Raw genomic sequence first — 21,559 nt, forward strand, 5'->3', positions numbered from 1 at the left:
ATTACATTACAAAATTTCAAATTAACTGCATATTCGTTTCCACAAAATCTTTATCATTTTTTTCTTTTCTTTTTTTTGTTAAAATTTATTATTTTTTTTTTTTTTTCTTTTACCTGTAACAAAAACTGAGGGAGAGACACCGGTACTCACTTGTACCACGTTTCAGCCTCCAATTCAGTTAAAGATAAAAGTGACCCACGTTGCATATGCATGTATGTTTATATGTAATCGCACGTACATATGCTGTGCCCTCTAGCAACAGAAAGGCACGAGAAAGAACAGACCACTTTGATAAAAAGGGAAACGCCAACTTGCTTCGCAGAGACAGTTTCCCGAGAGGAACTCTGCAACATTTTTGTGAAAACCGTGGTCAGTTAGATATAAAGAAAAGGAAAAAAAAAAAAAAAGTTTTCTAATTGGTTGGACTTAACTCAACAGAGCAAACCAAACTTATATCTCCACATCGCTTACCCGTTCGGAAAGTGCCACCTCCCCATTTTGCCCATCGCGTAAGGGGGGAGAGCATCAGAATAAAAGGATCGGCGATTATCAAACGAACAGTGTATAGACAAAGCGTTAAGCAGTTATAAAGGAATACCTGCACCACACCACCCCGTGGATGCGTTTATTCGCTCGTATGGCTACAAAAAATACATAATGTGATTAGCGGGATAAGGTGAAGAAGGAGAGATACAGAAGCCCCTTCTGAACGTTTTCATCCCACCCCCCATGTAGTAGTTAAGTGCGAACCCAAACGTATAATAACGAATGGAAAAAATGGAGGAAAGGCTAAACGAAGCGGAGGAAATCTTTACGCACAGTGGGGAAGAGGTACATCCAAGTGTCAGCAGAAATGGACAGCACATTTACGAACCCACAATCTTTGACAATAAAGCAATAAATTTTAACAACCACATGGCGCATGCAAATTATCCCCTTTTTCCACACACAAGTGGTGAAGGAGGCAACCGAGGGTGGCATTTGCAGAATGCTCCTTATGTTAACCTAGCAAGTGCGTATGACCTCACCACGGGGCCCAGCATGAGCCACCCCGGTGGTGAGGGGCAAAGTCAAATGTGCCCAAGTAACGGACAGTGTGGCGTGAATAACACCCCGATGAGTAGTACCCCTGTCAGTAGTACCCCTGTTAGTAGTACCCCTGTTAGTAGTACCCCTGTTAGTAGTACCCCCATGAATAACACCCCCATGAGTAACACCCCCATGAGTAACACCCCCATGAGTAACACCCCCATGAGTAACACCCCCATGAGTAACACCCCCATGAGTAACACCCCCATGAGTAACACCCCAATGAGTAACACCCCCATGAGTAACACCCCCATGAGTAACACCCCCTTTAATACACCCCACATGGCAGTGGCAAACCGAGCGGGGTTGAACCCAAACGGTGGCAACTTCTACACTGCCATGTACAGTGGAGGGATTCCCCCAAAAGAGGAGAGCCAAAAAGGCTATGTGGGAGAAGACAAAAACTGGAGCAGTAAAGGAGGAGGCCCCCTGACCCCCATAGGGAAAAATCTCAATGGTGTAATTTTTTACCAAAACGAAATTCCCATTGACAGAATGAAAAGTGCCACACCTGGGGGGGCATTTACACCAAATGGTAGTGAGCAGTATGGTGAGGCAGACAATTTGATGATCCACCAGAGTTGCATAAACCATGTTCAGCAGGATGGTTTGGTTGGAGACAAAGATGAGGAGATATGTACCCTCCTTCCTGGCGATAACAACAGATGTGATCGTTTAACCTCTATGCTGGGTAACGTCCCGGAGGGGTACATTCAAAATGTACCAATTAACTACCAAGTGGGGTGGACGTGCAGTAACGAATGGGGTGGGAGCCAAACACAGGGTGTCGCTCCAAGTGGAAACAACCCTAACGCTAGGAGGAATGGTATTTCCCATTTGAACAGCAGTACCACTCCTCTGCCGAATAATCGTTGTGCCGGTCCAAATTACCCGTTTGACAAGAGTGGGGGGGACAACCACGGTGACCTTCCCAGTGATGTACACTTGAATAACCACCCAACTAGCAGTTTAGTGTACCACCCGGATGGCTATCCTATCGGCAGCAAGACTAACTCAATCTACCTGAACAGGGACGTGTTGAAACTCCCAGTGAGTGAAGACGCGCATGTAATTCCCCAAAAGGGGTATCCAACGAGCAGTGGTAACTACCACGTTAGTGGTGAGGAGACTAATCAGATGGATCCCCCGAACTGTACAAAGGCAATGTTCACTTATCAGTGGAGTAATGAGGAGCTTCTCTCCAAGCAGGCGAACATGCCAAGCTATAGGATTAGGAGGAAGGGGGACAATACACATGAAGGCGAATCGTACGAAATGCGCAGCAGTGAGTATGAGCCGATTGGGCAGCCCCATCTGCAGCAAGGGCAACCCAATTTTGCCAGTAGTAAGGGGTACGTGTACCCTAGTGGGTTCCAGGCCCAGACGCAGTTAAACCCAAGTGGAGCCCCGCTAATCAACACCTGTGGAAGTTTCCCCGTTGGAAGTGCCATTCGGGAAGACGACAGTGTTACTGCACATGTGGGCAGCAGTAGGGATGGCCAGTCTCTAAACCGTCGGCAGGGGACAGTCCCATTCGAGGAACAACTGGCTGACTATGCAGGTGCACAAGTGGACAGCACGGAGAGCACAATGCATAACCCATTAACATTACCGTTGAACCGAGATGTGCATGCAAATAACTCCACTGCAGTAGCCTCAGATAATCTGGTAGGCAATTCATATGCCCCCTTTGTAGATAATCAAATGCAGAATTGCCAACCCTTGGGGGAGGGAAAGTTCTTCCCCATCAACGGCAACTACTGCGTGAGTAGTTTAGGAGGTGCATACCCATTCGATGGCAACCAGATGGGAGACACAACCGGATTCATGAAATTGTATAATAATGGTAATACTTATGGTGAGGACACTGAGGTGTCAGCATGGCCAACACTGGGGAGTTATCCCCCAAAGGAGGTTCTTAACAGTGCCACGAGCAATGCTAAAGAGAGCCACAGCAGTTTAATAGGCAGTAGTGGGGACGGAGGCGCCTCCCCCCATCTGTGCAGTTTCCCCCATATGTGCAATTCCCCCGGTGAGAGTAACTTCACCGGCGTGAGTAACTTTCCCGGCGCGTGTGACCTACCGCAGCGAGGCTTAAGTAGCAGCTCACGCCAGCTGAGCCTGCTGGACGAGCCGAACGGGGTGAGTAATGAGCAGGAAGAAGCTCTGCAGCGGCAACGGATGTACGACTTGTATGTGCAGTCGCTGTTGAGTGAGGCGGGTGGATTGGTCAACCCGGGTGGAGTGATAGCCCCAGGTGGAGTTGCCACCCCGAAGACGCACCCTGGAGAAAAGAACGACCAGCTAATACTGTTCAATTTAAAGAACATGCGAAATAAAATCGCGAAGAAGGCCCCCCAAAAGGCCAGCAACTATCTGTCCTACTTGGACCATTACATCGCCTCCCTACGCCTGCTTTACAAAAAACTTCTGAGCAACAGAAAATTGATATTCATCCTGGCGAAGGAAGTATTTGCGCCCCAAAAAAAAAGGGATAAAAAGGCGTACGCGGACGATAAGGCGTCCCCCTTTGAGACGAAGCATTCATATGTGCAAGAATTGTTGGCAGCTCTGCTACCCCAACCACCTGTCTTCCCGCCATTCGAGATTTGGATCTGCATGGGGAAAAAAAATGCCAGCCAACTGCACAAGCTGCACCTAACAATATATATTATTTACCAAAAGATTATTTGCAATATTTCAAACATATTATTAAAAATAAATAAGGACATGGTGAGTTATGCAAGCAAGAATAAACTTAGCAAACGCAGTGGGACTGACTCTCTTAATGATTATGTGAATGACCACGGGGAGGGGGTGAAGCGGGCTGATTGCCCCGTTTTGAGTGCCACAAGGGGTGAGGCTCCCGTGGGGGGGCTCCCCAGCGGTGAGTGCGTGGCGAAGAGGGGAGTCCATGACAGGGAGGTGGCTTCCGCCGTTGAGGACGCGGTAGAAGCGGTTGACGGGGTTGACGCGGGTGAATCGGTTGACGCGGTTGCCCCGGTTGACTCTGTTGACGCGGCGGACGAGCCGAATCCCCACAGAGGAGACATCCCCAGAAGGTGCCTGTTCCGAATCGACCAGAAGCTAGCCATTATGATGGCCTCAATTGATAACATAAGCAAAATGATGAACCTGGCCAAAGGGGAAGGAAGCAATGGAAGTAGTGGCCCCTCAGTGGACCCCCCCGATGAGGAAGGCAAATCGATTGATGAGACCCCCAAAGAAGTGGGCGATGTAGGCGAAGACGGGGATAACACCCAGCAGGATGACGAACGTGGCCTTGAAAAAGAAGGCGAAATGGTTAAACATACGCAAAATGCAAGTGAAGGCATCTCCCCAAGTGGGTGCCAGCCACGCCCCATCAGCATCAGCCCGAAGGATGGCCAAATAGTCGCGTACGACGAGCCAACATGCAATGATGGGCGACCCCTCTTTGAAAAGATGGCCAAGTTTAAGCTGGACTATAGCAACTCCATGGGAAAGGAATCTCCTGTGAAATTGCTAAACGAGCTCAAGTACGAACTTAGAAATGTGTATAACGAAATACGAGCTTTAAAGAGGCATGACAGTTACTGCCTCTCCAGGAGGGATAGCGGAGAGGCGGGAGGCTCCCTCGAATTGGTAAACCCTAATGATGACCATGGGGATGACTATGCAGTTCCGTCATATCGTAGCGCAGTTTCAAATGTGAAGGTAAAGGCGGCAGACGAAACGTGCCTCTTAAACGATTTGTTATACAACCGAAGTGAAAGCCCCAACCCGTTGGTGAATGCTCACACAGAGGATTACCACCCTTGCGCGAGTAAAAAAAAAGGGAAAAAGATAAATCAAAGGCAGCAAACCGATCTACTTAACAGTCTCATAAATAGCAACATCTGCTCCAACGAACAAGTTAATAACGACGTCGTCTATGATTTGAAGTACACAGATGACATTTTTAAGAAGCTTTTATTTTTGTGCCAAAATTTTTACACAAATTTATCCGAGTATAAGGAATACGCTTTGGGGTCTCTTCACGAGAATGAAGTGGACTTAACTAATTTGGGAGAACTCCACAATTTTAGGTACCTGAACAGTCAGGCATTTTTTGCCAACAGGCCACTGCTCCCCAGTGGGGAGTTACCACCTGAAGAGGATTTTCCCGCGGGGAAGTACCAACTAGAGGAGGGGGCCCCCCCCCTGTGCAGTGAAAATGGGGACGTTGGCCTGCACACTATTGAGCAAGTGAATGGCCTCCCCGTCGAAGCGGAAGATCACCCGTCGAATGTGCCGCCAGTGGTAGGAAGTAGCGGTGGGGACGACGGCGAGGAGACTCACCTGAGCGACGACCAAGTGGGATCCACGAACTGTGCAAATGGAGCGACAAATGCACATGGCGCTAACTGCACACATTTGAGAGGTGTCTTCCCGTATGATGCGCCCGAGAGTTCCACCCCGTACAGCCAACACTACTTCCGGGGAAGGATCCCCCCCTGGGTGGAACTACCGATGGAGAAGAAGGAAGATAAAGAAGGTGCCCACCAAGTGGATGCCTTTTTCGCCAAATTCTATGGCCAAGAAGAACTGACAGAAGCGTATGGCGAGACCCCCCGAAGTGCCATTTTGCAGATGGGCCAAATGGACAACTATTTAGCAGCCGCTTGCACGGGGGGAAGTGAAGGGGTGCGGTATAGCCCCTTTTTCTTGAAAGCAGCTAATGGGGATTACGCACGGGGGGAAGTAGGCTTGGGCAACGGCCCCTCAGAAACGCTGCTAATTAGCACACAAAACGGACCTCACCATAGTTACCCCATTCAGCACAGGGGCGATGCCTACGGCGCTATAAGAAATGCACTTCTCATTGATACGCCGCATGCCAATTCGGAAGAGTCATATGTGAACAATTCCTACGTGCAGAACGATGTGGAGACAGCCAAAAATTGTAATTACCTTTTAAGCAATGTGCAGAATGTGTACTACCCTACTGGGGAGAATTTGCCGCTAACTTTTGAAAGCACGGAAGGGCTAGTGCGTAGCGATTGTCGGAAGTGCGAAGCGAGTGTCCCCCACCCGTATGCTGCTAACACGAATGGGAATATGAGAAGTGACGATGCCTTCCTAGGGTTCAGTACCCCAATGATGAGGTGCTTAAATGCTGATGGGGGCTACTCTGGGGGAGAGGTAATGGGGAACCGCCTCCACATGCCCCACGCTCCATACCACAAAACGTACCACAAAACGTATCACAAAAACCAACCGCTCGGAATGTTCAATTGTGGTGGTGCGAATGGGTTCGCCGCGACAGATGCGGATTCGCCAAACCATATCGCCATGAACAGAAACGTCGCTTACTACACAGATGGGAGTGCACTGCCGGGGATGTTTAACTCCCAGGGGGTACAAAATATCCTTCAAAAGGGAAGCTATAAGGATGAAATGCGAAGCGACCAATTTGCATCCAATGTGGGGACAAATCATATCATGCGCGCCAGTGATGCGGGGATGACTAACCAGTTCTCCTATAATAACGAGCAAACGATGAACGTGCGCCGCGCCGATGATATGCCCCACTGTACCTCCAACTACCGAAGCGCAGGAGAGAGAAACACATTCAATGATGCCCTCTACGAAGGGGAAAACTTCACAGAAAAAATATACACCCAGAATGGAAACTACTTTAATAATAACGAATTGAGAGACACCACAGAAGATGTATCGGACAATGAAATGAACAGTGGGGGAGGGAATGACAACTTGGGAGACGATGAAAATACCGTTGATGAGGGTTCCTCCTGCTATGTAAAGAATGGCCTTACCACGAATGATGCGGCTGATCATTTGAAGCTCCCCTCAAACGTTGCTAAGGGTGTAAGCGGGGTGAAGAGCGAGTCTTGGAATGGGGAAGAAATGGGGAAGTGCCTCTTAAAGGGGGGAGAAGTGGAGAAGTACCTCTTAAAGGGGGAACAAATGGAGACGTGCCCCTTAACGGGGGAACAAATGAAGAAGTGCCCCTTAACGGGGGAACAAATGGAGACGTGCCCCTTAACGGGAGAAGAACTGATGAGGCATGATGGCCCCCCCGAGGGGGACCCCCCACCCGAATCTCCAAATGATTGCCCAAACATGACCATCGAGAGAAAAGATCCCAACCAAATGAACAATGCAAATAAAAGGAAGCTAAAAAAAATGCTTGAAGTTACGGATAAGCTAATTGGGAAGAAGTACAGAGGCATATCCTACGACCCCACCAGAAATGGATGGTCAACGTTTGTTTATAAAGATGGCGTTAGGAGGAAGAAGTTTTTTTCCTCTTATAAATATGGTAACCTATTAGCTAAAAAGAAGTCCATAGAATGGAGGCTAAAAAACCTAAACCCCGATTCAAATGCCTATGTGTTTTCTCTAAAGGCGAAGGAAGAATTCAATGCCATTCTGGATGATGGCTATGCAGATATCAAAAGCATTAACTGTGACGGTAGGGGCGGGCGGAACAACGGGGACCGCGCCAACAACAGGGATATACTCTACGTGAATGCTTTTATTAACCTGTTTAGTAGCTCCGCTGGAGTGGAGAAGGATGAGCCGGGTGAGCCGAATGAGCGGAAAGAGACGAAAGAACCGGATGAGCAGAATGAGCGGAAAGAACCGGATGAGACGAAAGAGACGAATGAAGCGAGTGAACCGTTATGCCAAATGGACAAATCGTCCCATGAAAAACACGCGGAGGCGTGTACTACAAAAGGCGCACAAGGTGGGAGTGGGCCAGGCAGTAGTGAGCTCGGCGAGGCGAATGACAAAGTTGGGGGAGCTCACGGGGGAGACATCGGTGGGAACAATGTCGGAAGCGATGATGCCCACTTGACTGACCGCTCATACCCCTGCGATAACCGCACTCCCAGCAACGTCGGTCGGGAACCCCCCTGCGCAAGCGAAGATAAGGAGGAAGGTATAAAAAGAAATTGCCAAGGAAATGACTCAATGGTAGAGTGCACCCATCTGAGTAGCCACTCCATCGATCAAGCAGATGGCTGTCTCCCCCCGAATGGCGATTTACTCGTTTATAAGAATTACTGTTCGAGGCTGCTAAATGGGGAGGAAGCCCCGAGAAGTGAACCAGGTGGAAGGAAAGAAGGAAGTGGGCAAAATACCAACGTGGGCAATTTAAATGACGCCGCGGAAGAGGAAGTGAAACGGGCGCGAGGAGATATCCCGGATCAAACGGCACCTCGCCAAATTGTAAATGGCCCAAACGGGGAACTGACGATTTTTCCACACTCAAATGATGTGCCCCCTCTACACTGTGCCGTACTCCCGGGGGAGGGATTAGACCCCCGCCTGCCCAGTGGAGATAACTTCGTAGTTACGCGATGTGGGAATAGGAAAAAGAGAAAAAGGCACATCATAAAAAGTGAGGGGAAGAACCCTTTCGGGGAGGGCGGACCGGACGTGACGGGGACGGGCGATCCCTTCAGTAGTGCGTACTCCGCGCGCGATGCCGCAGCGGGTGGTTGCAGCGATAGCGGCAGCGGAAGCAGTGAGCTGTGCGGAAGTGACACCCGCAGCTGCGATGGACGAAGTGGTGGTCTAAGCGGTGGTCGAATTGGTGACCAGCGTGATGGGCAGCAGGGTGACCAACGGGGTGACGGGAACGAAGAGCAGTCCAAACGGTGGATGGATAGTACCCCAATTCATTCGGTGGAGGGAAGCCACCCCTCCCTTGGGGAAGAAGAAAGCACCTGCAGGAATCACACAGCCAGGGAGGATGACTCAAAGGAGGCCCTTCAGTATGCAAAAGAAGGAACAGCAAAAAATGAACATTTGAAACAGTTTAATTGTGGCAGCGGAGGGAACAACCAAGGCAGCGGTGATACGGTTTATAATAACGCAGGGTTTTACCCAGATGGGAATTGCCTAACCAGTGGGCAGCCCCTTCTAAACGGTGTTGCTCCCACAAGTGAAGTGAGCATTGTAAGGACATTTTATCCGGGAGGATGTGAGAGCATTCCCCAGGAGCAGCTAACCGATGGGGTGGTTAATCGAGCGAAGGATCTGCACATGGGAAGAGAGGAGGAAAATAATTTGCGCTACGGGGATGTAACCCGTTTGGATGAACTCAGCCACGAAATGGAGAGGCAGGTTGGATTTCTGAGTGAAGAAGCCGAGGGGAGGTCCCCGAACGGGGTGCAGCAGTGGGATGCAAACAATGCCCAACAGTGGGCCGCAAATGAGTCGCAGCAGTGTACCGCAAACGAGTCGCAGCAGTGTACCGCAAACGGATCTGAGCAGTGGACCCCCAACCGCGTCGCCGAGGCAGGCACCTCCCCGCGTGAGAGGGACCTACTGCTGGAGAACAAACACACCAGCGACAAAGACAAAAATTGCTTCCTCTACAAAGACACCCTGCTGAGGTACATGAACGAGTGCACATGCACAGGGGAAGAAGAAAGAAGTGTCTTCCTGCAATTTTTGAGGTTGACCCCGGAGTGGGTTCTCCTAGAGCTAGACGAATTGGAGGAAGTGTACCACGCCTATTTCAGGAACAAAATCGAATCGTTTTACAAAGCCTACTTAGTTAAGATAGGCAGTCAAAGCAATCGAAGCAGTCAAAGCAGTCAAAGCGGCCAGAGTAGTAGCCACCTTAGGGAGGTGCCCGAGGAAGGGTCCTGCCGCTCAGCCAGTGGCTTCCCCACCAAACGCAGCGAATACATTAGAGAGCTGCAACTCATTTTCGATAAAAAGTTAAGTACCCTCTGGACGTGCATGATTTTCCCAATAGATTTCCTCTACATATTAAACTACAGAATTTTTAGAATTTTAAAAAGCATGAGTAAGAAAAAGGTTAGAAGTTCCAAGCGAGAGGAAGACAAAGAGTTCCAATGCGTGTTGAAAGGAGTCAGCTTCATCAAATATAAAAGCGCATGGTGTTTTACATATGCAGATTTGGACGGCAGAAAAAAAGAAAAAGTTTTTCCTATTAATCACTACGGATTTAAGGAGGCAAAAATGCTGTCCATTCTGTATAGGAGAAGCTTCGTTTTGCATTTAACCAAAATGTATACGTTTGTGAAAAATGTCTTGTTAAAAAGTAATGCCCAATCTGGGGGAACCATAAAGAGATTGATCAACCCAAAGTCGATTAACCATTTCATTGATTACTATAAGAAGTATGAGGAGTTCCTTGTTTGCTATGGAAAAATCGTCTATTTTAATGAAAGCAAAAATGTATTTCTAACGACGGGGAAGAAGAGAGACCCTTTGAATTACTTACCTTTCGAAATAAGACGTAAAATATCTGGAGAAATGGACCCCCTAAATTTAATAACTGCAACGAGAAATTATTTTTCCAAAAAATCGCAACTGGTCAAGTTCCCCAAGGGGGTAGTCTACCTCTCTGGCTACTTCCTATGGGTTCTGCTCTTCCTCAATCATAATAATAAGGAAGTGGTTATCTCCTTTTCTGCTCGGAAATACTCCTTCGAAACAGCCAAGGATAGGTGCTTCCAATGCTACTACTGCTTACTGCACACGTACAAGTTTCGCCCCATCAACATGTCAGGCGTTGTAGACCTGATTTTGGAGACCGATTTGGAGAGTAAAAATTATAACTTGCTAGATTACGAAGGGGAAGAAATGATGCCGCTGGATTGCTTGTTCCATTTTTTTGCCCCTTCCAATTACGTGCTTCAAAATGGCGTTATTTATAAACGGCTTCTTCATAATCAGCCCCACCTGGAGGGGCACCTGCGCGGGGAGAAGTACGACTCGCTCTTCCCGAGTGAGTACGTCTCCCTGGACGACTTTCAGACGTACCAGATTGAGGAAGACTACTTTGTCGAAGCGAGTGAGGGGGGTGGTCCACGGAGCGGGTGCATGGAGAGCGATGGAGGAGTGGATACCCAGGGAAACCTCCTCAACGAGGCAGGAGTGGCCACCCAGGAGCAGTACTCCCCGCGCCAGCACCAACCCGACCGCCACCCGTGCCATCCAGTAGAACACAGCGAGGGTGGCGAGTGCCAAACGAAGAAGCATCGCCGCTCATCAGACGACCTGCTGCTTTATCAGGAGATGGAGCAGACGAAGAAGGACATCCCCCTTTACTTTACGGATGACGAGAATGGAAAATCGATGCGCCTTCAAAGGAGGGATAGCTGCCGGGGGAGAAGTTTCAAACGGGGGAATTGCACCAATTTGGGGGGCCCACCGGAGGAGGGGGACGTCGCCCCCTGGGAGGAGCACCACCTTCACAGTGACAGCGATGGAAGCTGCGGTAGTTGCGGTAGTTGCGGAAGTAGCGGAAGTAGCGGTGCCGATGAAGAAGCGGCTCGAGAACGAGGGTGGGAGAAGAAAAAAAAAACACATGGGGTACGCCACCCAAGTAGACAACAAAACGAGGACTTCACAATGTGCCGAAGCGAGAGAGAGGGAATGCCCAGCTGGGGAGATCACCCCACAGTGGATGCCGCAAATCGGAGGGGAGATCACCCCACAGTGGATGTCGCCAATCAAAGGGGAGACCACCCCACAGTGGATGCCGCAAATCGAAGGGGAGACCATCCCACAGTGGATGCCGCAAATCGGAGGGAACCAAACGGACAAGTCAGTTGGGACACCATCGACAGGAGGAACGGCGAGGAAAGTACTCATGAAAATGAAAAAGATAATTTTATAAATAACGCAGAGAATTACCAAAACGTGTGGAATAAAAACATTTTTCACTTCTTCGATAACAACATGCAAGATGATTATTTAAAAAGAAATTATGATGCCCTGTTTAACAAAAAAGAGGAAAAAAATGTGGTTTTTAAAAAAATTAGCGAAAAGGAAGAACACGTAGGAGTGTTTATAATGCTTAATTGCCAGTGGCTTTCAGACTCCTTTGTGCATAACATAAATCAGATAGAAACGAAATATGCCGACATCTATTCTTTTAAGAATTATGTTAATACACGTGAGGAGGTTTTAAATTGGAAATACGAGAAGAATTTTATTAAAGATTGCGCGGACATTGCTAAGAAGTGTCCGCGAATTGTTGGCGTTCACTATGATACGCATGCCCATGCCTGGGTTGCTAACCGTACCTCCAATGGGAAGAGACGGGACAAGAAGTTTCTGGTGAAAACCTTCGGCTTTTTGCAAGCCAGGAAGATGGCCATCGCCCACCGGGAGAAGTGGCAGCAGCAGCAGCGGGAGAAGAACATCAATGAGACGGGCGATTCTCGCGTGGATACGTGTCAAATGGAAGAAAGCGAGCAGTAGAAGCGAAAGCGCAACTGCTGTTCTGGCGTACCCCTCCCCTGCAATAGGGAAAACGCACGACATGTTTGCACTACCCCGATGCAGTTTCTTGCTCGTTTTAGAAAAAAAAAAAAAAAAAATCATTTCACCTGTTCACTCCCCATGTAGGTGTACGTATGTGCTCGTGAGTGTCTCCTTTTTTGGGCAGTTCCCGGTGGGGGGGAGAGTACCCCCCGCCAGTTGGAAACGACCCCCTCGTGTTTTTCATGCCCCCTTGCGGAGTTTACATGACGCCACACTGATTTGATTTTCAGGGCACCCCTTTTATCACAACGCTTCCTTTTTTTGCCCCATTGGGGTGGTTTTTTTTTCTACCGATCGGCGGTGCCAACAAACGATGCAAACGATGGGTAGCTCAACTCTCAGAAAACCCACGTGGGTGCTCAAAATTGGTAACACCCCTAAAAACACCCCAGGTTAGGATGCCCTGTTTGTTCAATTGAAAGGTTGCCTTAATTCGGTGGGAGTATTTGCTGCTTCCTCTTAGTTGGTTGTTAGGATGGGAAAAAAAGGGAAAGGTGTGCAGAGTGCATGAGAGGAACTTCATTCTTAGCGCGATGACAAATGGGACCCGCGCGCAGGTGTAAAGCGGCCGTCTGTGGCCACTTGTGGCTGCACATAGGGACATCCCTATGTGGGAAAAAGGGGCCAGCATGGGCGTAAAAATAGTAGCAAAAAAAAATAAAATAAAATAAAATAAAAAAAAAAGGTGATACGTTCCAAAGTGAAAAAAATGAGAGCGATTCTGTGGCGACGCTGCGCTCGGGAGATCCGCTCCCCAATTCTGCGTATGCATCCTCCCTGGTTAGCTTCTTCGCGGAGCTCCCCAACTGCGTGGAATAGCGGCGCGGATGTAACGAGTCAGACGGGTGCTTCGCCGCTAACTCGCCGCTAATTCGGCTAACTCCGCTATCTCACCGCTAATTCGGCTAATTCCGCTAACTCCGCCGCCTGCACTGTTAGAGGGCGGGCCCCCCCGAGAGGATGTCCGGGCCGGCCTTGTCCGAGAACAAGGCAAAGTTGCTGATGAACTCCCTGGCCAAGTTCTGGAGGTTCTTCATGTAGTCCTCCTTGTCCTTCCACCCGACGAGGGGGTCGAGGACTTCCTCGGGAATGCCCTCCACGCGGGCAGGGATGTTAAAGTTAAAAATGGGCGTCTTCTTATACTCAATATCGATCAGCTTATTCTCGTGAATGTAGTCCACCAACATGCGCGTGTACTTCAAAGGGATCCGTTGCCCATTCTGCGAACCGTACGAGCCATAAATCCAGCCAGTATTTAACAGCCATACGTTGGCCTTATGCTTCTGATATTTCTCCGCCAACATTTTGGCGTACACCATAGGGTGGAGAGCCAAGAAGGGAGCGGCATAACACGAGGAGAAGGTAGCTGTTGGTTTCAAAACGTCGCTTTCTGTGCCAGCCATTTTGCTCGTATACCCACTAACGAAATGGTACATCATTTGGTATACATCCAGCTTGGATAGCGGGGGAATAACTCCAAAGGCATCACAGGTCAGCAGGATAATATTCTGCGGATGGGTATGAACATACGCGGGAATCTTCGCATTTTCTATGTAGGACAAAGGATAAGCACATCGTGTATTTTCTGTAATTGTGCAGTTATTATAATCTACTTCTCTGGTGACTGGGTCCATTACCACATTTTCGAGAATAGCCCCAAATTTGATTGCCTTATAAATCTCTGGTTCTTGTTTTTTTGAAAGGCCCTTACATTTTGCATAACACCCACCTTCTATGTTGAATATGCCATCGTCTGTCCACACATGTTCATCATCCCCTATGAGATACCTATTCGCATCAGCAGAGAGGGTTGTCTTTCCCGTGCCTGAGAGTCCAAAGAATAAAGTCACGTCGTTGTTCTTCCCAACATTGCAGGAAGAGTGTAGAGGTAGTTTCCCTTCCAATGGCATCTTATACATAAAAAGGGTTAAAATTCCTTTTTTCATTTCTCCAGCGTACTGAGTTCCCAATATGATCATATTCATTGCACCGAAATTTATGATGACGGATGTTTGGCTGGACATTCCATCTGTTAATCTGTTTGAAGGGAAATCCCCAGCATTATATATAATAAAATCTGGGATAAAATTTTGTATTTCTTCTACATTTTTTGGGGGGATAAGCATATTCAGCATGTACAGTGCATGATAAGCCCTAGAAGTAATCACTCTGATTTTGATTCTGCAATTTTCATCCCAACCTGCATAGGCATCTATAACGTACAAGTTTGGCTGCAAATTTAGGTAGTCTATCGCTCTGCCTTTGTTTATTTCGTAAGATTTTTCTTTCAAAGGAATGTTCACTTTTCCCCACCAGATGTTTTCTTCTGAGGAACTCTCCTTCACAATCCGCTTGTCCGATGGAGACCTCCCTGTTTTCTCTCCAGAAATGCAGCATAACGCTCCTGTGCTGGTTATAAACGAATTGGACTCATATTTCAATGCCATTTCGTACAGAAAAGCTGGCGTCGAATTGTGGTGTATCCTATTCACATGCAATCCCAGCTCGTGTACCTCTTCGTTAAATTTACTTTCCTGCTCTTGACTTAACGTTAGGATATCCTTCGAGCTCATGATGGGTCCCACCGGTTTGTTATACACCAGGTTTCTCCGCACCTCCTCAATTATTACCTTTTTCATGTCCTCCATTTTTTCTGCCAAGTCGTAATCTGACGACTTGTCTATCGACTTCTTCAGTGTGCTTTCCACCGTCTTTGCAACCACGTTTTCCATCATTTTGGCGGATCCTTTTTGTCCACGTAAAAAAATTTTTTTTTTTTTTTTTTCTGTTCAACTGGGGGGGGAGAAGCGGGGGGGTTAACTCCTCTCACCTCTGCGCATACATGCAAACGTATACTACGCTGCTACGTATGTATAGCTATGCCAGTATGTATCCGCGTGGGGGAAGGGCGGCGTGCCAGACGTACCACACAGTAGGACTTTCTTCAAATGGAAAAAAAATGCATGACGGTGTATCACTTCCGGGGATATATTCAAAAGGAAGGCATACAAGGAAAAAAAAAAAAAAAAAGGAAAATAAAAAAAAACAGCCCACAATGCTTCGCAAGACCACAGTAAATACGCTGAAGATAACCCTAAATATACTCAAAAGTAACGTTACCAAAACGGCTAATTATTCGATATGTTTTAAAAAAAAAATTCCTGTTCAAAAAAAATAAAAAAATAAACGCATGTTGGCAAGTGTTCACTCAGCTGCTGAGTCATTACCACCACCTCTGCTGCGGCTTGGGAAAACTCGCGACTGCGAAAAGAAGCAAAGGGGTCAACCGCCACGACGTAAAAAATTTAAAATGTTAGAAAGGGCAACAAGGCAAAAGGTGCCCAAGGGGAAGAGCAGAGCAGTAAAGCGGTAAAGCAGCAAAGCGGTAAAGCCGCAAAAGCAAAAAAGCAAAACTGCAAACCGTAAAACCGCAAAACTGCCCACCCGATTTACCTCATTTTTGTTGAATTTCCTTTTCGAGGAATTCCCCGCGACCGAATTGTGCACGTTCGCGTTTCCTACCAACGGGGGTGCCGCTCTCAAGGGGGCACACCCGTGCGCAAAGGAGGAAGGGCGAGGTGACTCTCGACCGTTGGCCTCTTACAGTTGACCGTTTACTGTTGACCAATGACCGCTGACTCTTAACCGTTCGACGTTCGTTGTGCGCCGTCCTCGATGGTCTCACTTTGACGCTCCTTCCGTCGCCCCTCAAGCAGGAAGCGCGTTCCGCCAATTGTGCATACTACGGATGCTGGCAGTGGTGGGAACCATGCACAGGGCGTAAAATGTTTGGATTTGCTTCGAACGCGCAAGTAGGTAGAAAAAAAACAGCGACTATATTTTTCTCGAACATTTTTCCCCCCCTTAATAGCGTAAATGAGTTATCACAGATATATGTTCTCTTCAAGTAACAGCTGCATGTCCGCATTTACATACATATTTTAAGCGTTGCCGGGGCCTACATTTTTCTGTTGCCCCTCTTTTTCAAATGATATGCCCTCATTGCCGTCTCTCCCCAGGGCCGCAGCCAAAAATATATGCACTCTTAGCAGCACAAATCACGTATGCGTATTCCCACGCGCATACGGCATCATAACAAACATGTATAAATGACAAACGGCAGCGCCATTTTTTTTACGTAAACAGAGCTGTTTAGGGGACCCATTATAAGCATACATTTAAAGGAAGTGCCATTTTAGCAAAAAAAAAAAAAAAAATACAAATCGCTAATCCGCGGCTGCGTAATTTTATATGCAAAAACGCTCGAAGGAAAAAAAAAAAAAAAAAAAAAAAAGGCTAACCAGTCGCGTTGGAAATTTAAAAGATTTATGGCTCACCAGCTGCTGCTACTGGCAAGTTGCCTTTTTTTGAAAATCATGAAAAGGGAACCCAACCAAAGTTGTTAACTTATAAGTTAACTTTTTTACAGCCAAGTAGAGGAAAAAAAAAAAAAAACAAATTTGCAGCGGCATAATTGAGAATTAACCCTTTTGCGAGAAAAAATACGCATAATACGTATATATAGCCAAAAGAAAGGGCGAAGATTTTCCCTCCCAATAGGGCTCTATCCCACATTGGAAACCCCCCAATTTGGAGTTAGCCTCTTCATACGAATTGCTACCATCCCGGTGGGGTCCCCAAACAAAGGAGAAAGTCTCACCCATCAAGTGGTTTAAGCAAAATGTACATAAGGGAGCAGGACGAAGATATATCCGCGGAACCGGTCGTTTATATATGCGGAGGTACGTTTACGTTTCTCTTAAGTTTTTTTTGAGGGGAGCTCGCCACAGTGGGGTATGCCTATAACGCAGAGCGCAGCCGATCGGTTTAATTTATTCATTTTACTGTCACCCTTTTTACTCACTTTTTTTCCCCATAACAGAATGCGGAATAGACACAGTGATAGCGCCCAACGCCTCGTTGCGATGCAAAAACTGCGGGTCGAAAATTTTTTTCAAGAAAAGGAGCAGAAGAGGTAAGACGTTTCCCAGAGAAAAGAATTTCACCGCTTTTCACCCATGTGCAAAGCTGCCACGTGGTGGCAAATACTCCCCCCGTATGCATACTCTTCCAATTTTTTTCTTTTTTTTTTTTCCCCTCCCCCGTTTGTAGTCATGCAGTATGAAGCCCGCTAAACGAGCCAACCGTTTTTTCGCCATGATGCGACACGTCCTTTTTTTTTCACCTTTTCCCTCTTTTTTTTGTTCCACTCCCCCCCTATTTGCAACATTACCGTGTGAAGCACCACCCAGTTGCGTTCACACCTGAGCAAATCAGTTGGATAATTTTTGATTTTCAAAGGGTACACACGCTCTCAAGTAAACTTTTTTTTTTTTTTTTGTTTTTTTTCTACATTTTTTTTGCAACGAGACATCTGCATGTGTAGACACACGTGAATGGAAAAAAATCGGTTATCATATTTTCGCGCCCGTGTGGCGGGTAAAAATTATAAGTACGAAGGTGCACTCACGGCGTGGTGTGTGCACGTGGCGCATGCCCACGGGGGCGCCCATTCCATTCTTGGGATGGGGAAGGGTAGCGGCGAAAGGGCAGAAACGCCAGTATAGCGGCGCGAAAATAACGGGGGGCATACCCCCTGCGGGAAACAAAACGTGGAAAAAAATGCTAAGGTGTGCGCGGTGGGGAAAACGTTCGGTCGGGTCTGCATCCAAGGGGGGGTTACATCCATACGTATGATATGAGGTGGGCACGTTCCGCCAGCAGCAGTAGCAGCTGCAGCACCTCTCCCCTTCTCCTGACCACACGTGGGGGGACAACACCTCACACGGCGAGCCTCTTCCGTATGTGGGCCTGGACGCGCACGAGGGAAGGCACGTTCTCATCTAACTTGTGCTTGTACTTGTGCTTGATGATGGCGGCCTCGATCACGCTGACGCAGTTCTCCCACTCCACCAGCTTCTCCCTCTGGATGGTCGTCAGCAACTTGGCGCCCTCCTGCTTCAGAAACACCATGGTCTTTCCAATCTTCAGCATATTCTCCGATAGCCCCGAACACTGCAGCAGCTTCTCACACTTGGACCTGGCATCCAGCGAGGAATCCTCCGCGATAGCAATATCAACAAATTTGAACTGGTATAGAAAATCTTCAAATGTTCTTCTGTAGGAATAGCCTAACTGACGGAGGACAAGGGCTTCCAAAATGGAGAGGGCATGAAGTTGTATCAATATTTTGGGTTCACACCACTCCAGGGGTTTTTTATTCTCATTTGGCTTGATACATCGAATGAAGTGCGGCTCTGTGCTGTTAATCAATGTCATCAGTGCAGTCAGCTGGTTAAGGAACTGAGATCCTATTAGAGACCCCTTGGCAATTTTACCCTTTTCTATAACTTGACCTTCAAACAAGTCCCTCACTATTTCGTTCTCCGACCCTTTGATTACCTCAACCAGTTCCCCTCTCAAAACGTCTTTATTTTTTAGCAAAAAGTTATCAGAGCAATACTGAATGGGGCCAATGGTGTGCTGAATAACGAAGTTCTTATTCGAAGCAACTTTCGCGGGAGTAAATCGTTCGTTATTCTTCAAGTTGGTAATACAAGCACTGACGAATTTCTCATCTGATCCTCCTGGGGCAAGGCATTGATCTTCCAAGTAGGACAGAACCGATTTGCCTCTCTCACAGAGGAGATCAATCACCGGCTTGTTACTCGTATAGTTCAATTCAGCTGTGGATATTCCCTCCTCCATGTACAGTTTGGACTCCCGCTCAAACACAATGTCTATGAAATTCTTCTGGAGCATTTCATTCGTGATGTTAATGAATAGCTGCTCCAGCGAATTGTTCTTGAAGACCTCAAAACCGAAAATGTCCAGCATTCCCATAAACGCTTTGAACCCACCTTCTGGCTCAATTCTGGTATTCAAATTTTTGATAATCCAAAGGAATAACTTCTCATACATAGCTTTGCAAAGGGACAACTGCAACACTTCAGCATCGTTTTTATTCCACCTACCTTCGATTTTATTTCCTCCAGCAACGGTAACTTTGATTAGTAATTCTCTCTTAACCAACTCGTGATCTAAGAACATCAATTCGCATGCTTTCTTAAACAGCTCCATATCTTCATCGTGAATAGCTGCTGCGTCACTCAATCCGTTTTCTGCCTTTTCTACCATTCGGACATTTCCCAAGGTTAAAATACCAGCTACTATGGAGAATATGTACTCAATCTGATCATTCGAGAGCTGCATATTCTTTAGCGACTCCAACACTTCTTCGAAATCTTTTTCATCATCTACAGAAGGTACTTCAGTCGAGTTCGGGTTCAACAACTTGTAACTCGTCACATCTTTCAACCCAAATTTCTCTCTCATACTTTGGCTGGCACCCTTAAGGAATTGATAAAATATGTGGTAGGACCTCTCATTATCGTCTTGCGTTATAATTCTGGACTTCTCCAGTAGAAAGGCAACCACTGAACCGTTTCGAATTCCTCCCTCGTGGGATATAACCAACTGCATGAAACGACCAAAACGTGAGGAGTTATTATTTCTAATCGTTTTCGCATTACCAAAGGCCTCGAGAACTGGGTTTGCTGCCATGATTGCTGTCTGGATGCTCAAGTCCATATTTCCACTTTTGGAGGATGCAAAATATCTCATAATTTGCTTTGTCGCTTCTGTCTTTCCTGCACCTGATTCACCCGAAACGATGATCGTTTGGCTTTTGTTCACACCGTGGAGATTCGAAAGAGCTTCCCTTGCACAGGAGAAAATGTGTGGTGGTAGTCTCGTATGGTCAGTCGTGTCACGGTACTTTCTAATCCATTCAGCAGTCGTGTTTCCTAAATCTTTGTACGGATTTATGGCAACGATAAGGGGCACAGCAGTGGTGTATATCTGGTTCTTGAAATATCTGTGTTTTAGGAAGTCCAGCACACACGGGATGTTGGTATGGTTCAGCAAGCCGATGTCTCCAAACGACATTGGGTCCACTTGCGAGTTGCAGTTCCAGGCATGGTTGATGTCGATTTCGTATGGCTGGCGGGGGTGCGCGCGGTGAGAGGTGAGGAAGGGTGAAAATGTGAATACGCGCGTGCATGCATGTATGAAGTTTGTGCGCATTCGATAGCGCCTACACATTCGCACTTGCCCTCACAAGCGCAGCCACATCAGCATGCACGTCGCCCGCGCTCCGCTTTATTCTTTTCATTATTTACAGTTCCTGAGCCGGGGGGGTCAATCTGCACAACGGTTAACTTCTCCCTCCTAGATCCCTGCTGCACAACACATTTTACAAACATGATATTTGGGTTTTCCTCTATTGCCGGAGATATATCGGTCCATATTTGATATCCCTGCGGGGAATGGGAGGTAATTTTTAAGGCGACCGCAAAATTGGAAATATGCGCGAGGGGGTTATTTCGAACGATGGCAATCTTTTCATCCCTTGGGGGAACTTCTTACCTTAAACACAGCTCCGGATTTGTCAAAAGCCTCGATATTTGAAACCCGCCTCACAATTTTGCCCGCCGTTTTCATCTCCTCATTTGTGATTGCCATTTTGTACGCGTAACTCGGAATAAAAAGGGGACATAAAATCAAGGTAAATGTAAATGCAAAGGTAAAGGTAAAACGGTAAAAACGCGTTAACTGGGGCGAAGTACTGCTTCTGGTACTCTACGTTTGAAGCAAATATTTTTCGGTAAATGCTTAGTAGAAACAAAAAAGGAAGAACAACAAAGGAAGAACAAAAAAGGAAGAGCAAAAAAGGTAGAACAAAAAAGGAAGAACAAGAACAAAAGTTGCAAAACAATATTTTTGCACGAACGACTCTAAACGACAACGCTTTTGCCAAACACAAGCAGATAATCGGGTAGCAAAAAAGCGAAGAAGCAGAGGGAGCAAATGAAGCGGCAAACGAAGAAGCACACAAACAAATAAATAAACAAATAAACAAATAAAATAGAACAAAAAAAAAAAAAAAAAAAAAGCCAACCTTTCGTTTTCACATGTAAATATTAAACGAAAAAAGAAAAAAAAAAAAGCACATTTGACAGGTAAAGATAAAATAAAATAAAACAACATGAACGGTAAATAAATTTAATTAAAAATATATGTACGGGTCAGGTAAATTTTAACTTTTTTTTTTTTTTTATATATTAAACTTGTAAGCTTTTTTTTTTTTTTTTTTTTTTTTTCTGTTTGC

The 21,559-nt window shown here is 46.8% G+C and overlaps 3 protein-coding genes across 3 annotated transcripts, besides 5 other annotated features; 1 reads left to right on the top strand and 2 right to left on the bottom strand.

The window, feature by feature from the left end:
• Nucleotides 1-1,041: 1,041 nt before the first annotated feature.
• PVX_083040 (hypothetical protein, conserved) lies at nt 1,042-12,428 on the top strand (the record flags this gene model as incomplete). The annotated part of the gene is made up of 2 exons (XM_001614157.1): nt 1,042-1,057; nt 1,379-12,428. 2 exons carry the CDS (start codon nt 1,042-1,044, stop codon nt 12,325-12,327), a joined length of 10,965 nt encoding a protein of 3,654 aa, XP_001614207.1. The 3' UTR covers nt 12,328-12,428.
• Nucleotides 9,615-9,725: a microsatellite.
• Nucleotides 11,187-11,209: a microsatellite.
• Nucleotides 12,429-12,799: 371 nt separating the features above from the next.
• On the bottom strand, nt 12,800-15,125 carry PVX_083035 (phosphoenolpyruvate carboxykinase, putative; the record flags this gene model as incomplete). Its single annotated transcript, XM_001614156.1, has 1 exon — nt 12,800-15,125. The coding sequence occupies one exon, from the start codon at nt 15,123-15,125 to the stop codon at nt 13,326-13,328; it is 1,800 nt and encodes a 599-aa protein (XP_001614206.1). The 3' UTR covers nt 12,800-13,325.
• Nucleotides 13,042-13,219: a microsatellite.
• Nucleotides 15,107-15,127: a microsatellite.
• Nucleotides 15,128-16,705: 1,578 nt separating this feature from the next.
• Nucleotides 16,706-16,766: a microsatellite.
• Nucleotides 16,767-18,171: 1,405 nt separating this feature from the next.
• On the bottom strand, nt 18,172-21,322 carry PVX_083030 (myosin A, putative; the record flags this gene model as incomplete). The annotated part of the gene is made up of 3 exons (XM_001614155.1): nt 20,818-21,322; nt 20,571-20,708; nt 18,172-20,391 (listed from the first exon to the last, which is right to left on the bottom strand). The coding sequence occupies exons 1-3, from the start codon at nt 20,911-20,913 to the stop codon at nt 18,172-18,174; spliced, it is 2,454 nt and encodes an 817-aa protein (XP_001614205.1). The 5' UTR covers nt 20,914-21,322.
• Nucleotides 21,323-21,559: the final 237 nt, after the last annotated feature.

Source organism: Plasmodium vivax, chromosome 12 (genome assembly GCF_000002415.2).
Source record: "Plasmodium vivax chromosome 12, whole genome shotgun sequence".
NCBI classification, from domain to species: Eukaryota; Apicomplexa; class Aconoidasida; order Haemosporida; family Plasmodiidae; genus Plasmodium; species Plasmodium vivax.